The sequence below is a fragment of the Helobdella robusta genome, assembly GCF_000326865.2.
Source record: "Helobdella robusta unplaced genomic scaffold HELROscaffold_32, whole genome shotgun sequence".
In the NCBI taxonomy this organism is placed as follows: Eukaryota; Metazoa; Annelida; class Clitellata; order Rhynchobdellida; family Glossiphoniidae; genus Helobdella; species Helobdella robusta.
The window spans coordinates 803946-810195 of record NW_008704589.1 but is presented as its reverse complement, the minus strand read 5'-3'; the positions used below and the strand labels follow the sequence as shown (position 1 = coordinate 810195).

The 6250-nt window shown below is 33.3% G+C and overlaps 1 protein-coding gene across 1 annotated transcript in view; it reads left to right on the top strand.

Moving 5' to 3' along the window:
- The window catches only part of HELRODRAFT_175095 (hypothetical protein), a gene marked incomplete at both ends in the record, with an annotated part of 4046 nt that extends 1611 nt beyond the window's left edge, over positions 1–2435 (top strand). The window contains 4 exons of the mRNA XM_009022532.1: positions 1224–1225; positions 1487–1779; positions 1865–2060; positions 2275–2435. Coding sequence (XP_009020780.1) covers positions 1224–1225; positions 1487–1779; positions 1865–2060; positions 2275–2435 — 652 coding nt within the window. The remainder of the gene's footprint in view (positions 1–1223; positions 1226–1486; positions 1780–1864; positions 2061–2274) is intronic.
- Positions 2436–6250: the final 3815 nt, after the last annotated feature.

Below are 6250 nucleotides of genomic sequence, written 5' to 3'. Positions count from 1 at the left end.
GAAGAGAGAGAGAGAGAGAGAGAGAGGGTAAAGGAGAAAATAAGTGAGATGGGCTGAAAAATTAAAAAGAGAATGAGAAACAAGAGAAAAAAGAAAAACAAACTAACGAAAAGATTAAAGAAAAAAATATGGAGAGAGAGGAGAGAGAGAGAAGAGAGAGAGAGAGAGAGAGTAATGACATACTGACATGAAGATACTCGGGTGATATTTCCATCATTAAGTTTGGTGCATGCATGACTGTGTGCATCAGGATTGACATCCAGGGAGCAGAGCAACAATGACTTCCACAGTGTAATCATCTATAAGGTGATGCTGATATTCAATAGAGTCGAAGTTCTAATTATTATTATTATTATTACTTGTAATATTATTATTATTATTATTAACCATATTTTTTATATTCTCAATAATTTTCATCGTTTTGTTACGTAAGTTAAATGGCTGTAAAACATTAAGCGATAAACTCAACAGAGATATGATATAGTATGTATATCTTCAAATTTGAAACAAGTAAAAGCTGAAATAAAATTTTTTTTTGATCGCCGCAGTAAGTCATTCTTGACTTGAAGGAACAAACACGGACAAATGTGAGAACGTAAACAAACCTAGACAAACATAGACGAACGTAGACAAACTTAAGATTATAAACGAACTTATGCAAACATGGACAAACGCGAGAACATAAACAAACTTAGGCAAACATTGACGAACTTTTACAAACATTTTTCTTCCATTCATCTTATTGGTCCATCGCAGACATACATCTAAATTACAATTTATACATAATTATTTTTCTTCATTTGTTTTTAAGTTTTTGCGTGTGTGTATGTGTTGTGTGTGTGTGTCTGTTTTTTAAAAGTGTCTACTTGTGTTTGTATTTCTGCATGTTTGAATGTATGTGCGTATATGTATGTGTGTGTGTGTATGTGTGTGTGTATGTATGTGTGTGTGTGAGCCGTTTCTTACTTGTCTGTCTGAAAATGTTTTTGTTTTCATTGGCATTATATTATGAATGTTTGTTTAATTATTTGTCCTGTGTTGTTTAATGTTTTCGCATGTTCATCTGTTTGCTATGCTTTGTCTGCTGTGTTCGTTCTATGATTGAAAATAGTGGAGACACTTTCTTGCCGCCAATCGACATTTTGTGTTGCCTTCATCGTTTCACTAACCACCACCACCACCACCACCATCATCATCATCATCATCATCATCATCATCTCTAGAGGTATCATCTTTTATAGTAATATATTGTCTATGTTGCTGCATCATCATAATCATTTTATAAATCAATTTTCCGTTGTTATAAACAAAATCTTCATCAGCTTAAACATTTTTCATCATCATAGGTAAACGAACCATTTCCAAGAGATCCATCAAAATAACTTCAAACACCACCATTGTTGTTAGCTTAATCAGCAACAGCGCAATCAATATCATCGTAAACATCATCATCGTCTTCGTCATCATTTTTAATTTTATCCTACAGTGGCAACCTGCCCACCCAACTCATGCACGGCTCAGGGCCACCTCATCCGACCACACCAGTCACTTGACCACCCATATGCCACCTCAACACACAAGCGATCATCCACCATTGGCTACCTGGCGAGTTTAGTGACCGCGCAAACTGGATGTGGCTCCCCACTTTGCCCTTGGGTTCTTGAACCACAACCCGGCCAAAAATTTAATTTAACTTTCTACGTCACAAGAAGATACGTGGGTGAGGATGGGGTCGACGGTGAAGTTGGTGATAGCGGAATGGATCATGACGTCAGAGAGGTTCGGTTTTAAAAGTGGATTAAAATTTTTAAAGTTAATTTTCTGAAAAGTTAATTTTGTTTTATTGATTTTTTTTTCATTTCAGCGACAAGAAAAAACTTGCCAGAGATTGGCCAACGTGGTGTACACACCTTCTCAAGTTTCGAAGGACATCACGATGTGTGGTCTGATGACGTCACAGAGGGTCGTCCACCTCGTCACTGCCCCGTCAGAGAAGGTCGAAGTCAAGTTGTTTTCTGGCTTAGCAGAGAACCCACTCTATTTTGTTATCGGCTATGAAGGTTGGCAGTGACGATGATGAGGATGATGAGGATGATGATTACAATAAGATGTTTGTGACGATGGTTATAACAGTAGACATTTAGCTGACAATATTGAGTGATTGTGATGATTTTCCAGATAACTAACCAACAATTCAATTCTCATCAACTTGACTACATTAACAATTGAAACGATAATTTGGTAATAATAAAAAATTTTAAATTTCCTGCTTAGTGATTGGCTGTCCAGACATCGTGCCCCCACCAAACGCCAACGCTAAAAGGCAGGGCGACGCGACAATTGTAAAGTGCAACGACATCGAGACCATGTGGCACCTGACTTGTCTCGGAGTCACCTGGATCGGTGAGGTCGGAACCTGTGACGTCAGAGGTTAAATTCATTTGAAATATTTTTATAATTATTTTGGTTTTAGTAAATTTTGAAAGTATTTTTATTGTCAAATTGCTAACATGAAAATTGGCAAATAGCAAAACTAAAAATTTTTAGAGGTGGAATTGAAAATAAAATTATTAACTTTTTCTGAATCAGCCGTCAGCGAACAAGTTCACGACAAAAATCAAGCACACAAGCAATATTATACAGCACATACACTGATGTTTTACAGACACAATATATGCTTTAGATTTTTTATTTTTATTAACCAAAAAAAATTATTCGTAGCGTATTATTAGTTTAATATTTTAGTTTAGTTTAGTTTAATAGTTAGTTTAATATTTTAGTTTACTGTGCAACTATTGCACTAAAATACACAAAAACCAAATCTGAATTGAAAAATTTCAATGGAAAGCTGCAAAACAATTGATAAAATTACAAAAAAAATGAGAAAGTAGAAGAGAAAAATGAAAAAAGTTATAAACTTAAAAGATAGGAGATAAATGCAATAAAGGATAAGGAATAAAAAAGGAAGAAGAAAGAAAGAGAGAGAGGGGGGGGGGAAGAGAAAGAGAAAGAAAAAGAGAGAAAAAGAGAGAAAAAGGAAGAGAGGGAGAAAAAAAGATAGAAAGAGAGAGAGAGAGAGGAGTGAGTAGGATAATGGAAGGACAGACAGACATGTCGCCATTATGCTGGAGTGAGAGTCATTAGACGGCTTGAAGAACACGTGGCAGCATGCCGGCGAGATTTTTCACGTCTAAACTTCGGAAGCCCCCATTGTTAACCATGATGAAGTCCGTGACGATCTCGATCACGTGATTTAATTTCCACGCTAACTCTGGTTAATTGTTATTTATTGTATTAATTATCTTCTTGAGTCAAAAATTTTTTTGTTGAACTTTTTTTAAAATATTCTATTGTTGATCTAAAGCAAATTTTTATTACGTTAATATTATTTATTTTATTATTGACAAATTCTAAAATTATTACAAATTGTCATTTTAATTTTTAAATAAAATCAAAATAATTGTTAAAGAGTAATAAACCAGCAGTAGCAACTATAACAAAAGCGAAAAACATAGAGAACAATAATCACTAAATAAACAGCCAAACAACAACAACAACAGAAGCAATAAACCAAACTATAAAAATAATTTTTGTCAACCTTCTTGGCCTCGTAAAGCAATTTCAACTCAGATATATCAACCCGTTCAATTGTACATACATTCATAGTCACCAACAAAGAACGAAAAAAAAATTCAACATACATCGACCACAAAAAATAATAAATTATTTTGTACAAAGTTCTAAGCTAATTACGCTGAAAATAATTGCACAGATCAGCTCAATCGATATAAAATGATTTTCATTGAGACTACCGCATCAACATTTTTCTCTAGTTTTTCTTCTTCCTTCTTCTTAATGTTATTATTAATGTTATTATTTATTATTATGTTATGTTTATTATTTTTGTGTCATTATTGTTTGACTAGTAGTACCATTTTTTGCAGTGGCCTGTAAATATCTTCCTTCTTTTAAATAATAAAAAGCTGTAAGTCATGCATGTGCGTGTACTGTGCAGTGCAGATCCAAGCAGAAAACATTGGGAACGCTTGGCAAAGAAACTTATGGATTTAAAAATCATAATAGGGATTTATTTTGATAAGTTATAAGTTATATATAATAAGCTATTTAGTCATCCTAAGTAATGAGTTGGAAGAAAAGTAAAACATTCGTGCCTATCTATAATTTGTAATCTTCATTAAACACATCAGCATACGTACAAAAACAAGCCAAAGCCTAAATATACGCTAAATACGCCATCCAAAAATACAGCACATATATTCAACTCAAAATAACTCACTTATTTTCATTTCAAACTAATGTACAAATACGAGTAGAGAAATACAAACTAGTAAAATATACAAACACAAGAAAGGCATTTGTACACAGGCATACATTCAAACAAACGTAGAGATTTTATTAAAAGAACAACAGAAGTTAATTTAGACGTGCAAGCAAGCAAGTACTCTGCAAGATCTCAGCAGTACCGACTGGGCGAATACTGACTTCAAAATTGAAAAAAATACACGCTTCAGCGATTTCAACAGCCATCAATCAGTAGTTAACGTTACGTACGTCAATCATGAACACCGCATCTTCATCTTTCTCTCTCTCTCTCTCTCTCTCTCTCTCTCTCTCTCTCTTGTTCTTTTTTTTCTCTCTTTCTCTCTCTTTTGTTATTGCTTGAATACATAAATATTGTATAAATTAAAAAATACAACACGAACAAAAATAAAGTATATATGTAAATATGTCTGTGAGTATGTGTGTATGTATGCATGATCGTCTGTGATGTTTGAGTCCTTGAGTCCGCTTAAGTACGTGTGTGTGTGTTCATGAGTGTGTGTGAGAAGTGTGTGTATTTGTGTGCATAACTGTGTTTAAATGCAAACTTTATTTTGTATCTTCATTGGAAGTGTTTCGTGTGTGTGATTGCCTGGTCTTTTTATTTGATGTCTGTTTTGGTTTTCAGGAAGATTTTTTTTTCATTCATGTTTAGACGTGAGGGCACTTTGTTTGACGTATGTTTGTTTCTATGCATGCCCCTATGTACACATACATACACAAATACACATATACATACAAATAAGTTTGTTTGCATGCGTGTGTATGTTTGTTGCATAATGTTTGGAAAAAGTTTATTTTTTGGGTTTTGTGGAAAAGGTAAACAAAGTATGCATCTGTTGTTATATATTGTCTTTGAACATACTTTGTTTATATGCAAATATAAACAATTTGTATAAATGTTTATAAGTGTGTGGTGCATTTATCTCATTTTGTATCATTGTTTACAAATTAAACTTGAAATGTACGTTCCGACTGAATGATGAGAAACAGTCGTGCACGCAATCATGAGTCAATTAAAGTTTAATGTACACAAATTAACCACCCAGTCCATTTACATCAATACACTTCCAAGTGTGTACGTAAACAAAACAAATGTGCGACACATACACACACTCATACCAAACATAAACACACACCACACATACACATACATACACAGACATACATACATGCAGACACATACATACACATAAACATACGTTCAGGCTTGCACACTATTATAGCACTCTGACACGTTATTCATTTCATTTTAATTTGTGGAAGAGTTGTTATTGGGTCGCCAGGGTTAGCGTTATACCTATTGAGTTTTAATAACGCCAGTCAAAAACAAACAATAAACAAAACCTTAAACGAAACAATAAACAATAATAAACAAAGCAATATACAAAGCAACAAACGAATGAAAACGTTTGGCTGAAAAACGCCGTGCAATAAAACAAACTGAAAAAAATTTAAAGGAAAACCAATTATGAAGTTTTCGGAAACAATTTTTTTAAAATTGCAAAACTACAAAGCATATACAACAGTCTGTAAAGAAACACAGCGCCAAACAATGCAAACATCTCTTTGATGTCATTAAGGGAATGTATGAAAAAAAGAAATATGCCAAAATGAAATTTTTAAGAGTTGGATTGAGATGGTGTTTAATACACCATCGTCATCATCATCATTGCTATTGTTATTAATATTATTGTTTTAATTATAATCTTAATTATCATTTTATTATAATTGATATCATAATCATAATCACCGAGGTCGGCTTGGGTGGAAACAGCATTCTCAGCCCATTTCCTCAGATTAATTTTTAACAAAAATTTGCAATCTTTGAGAAAAAAAATTGTGGAATTTAATGACGCATAAGTAAACATTTTGACGTTTGTTTGACTGGTTTGTTAATTTTAAAAAT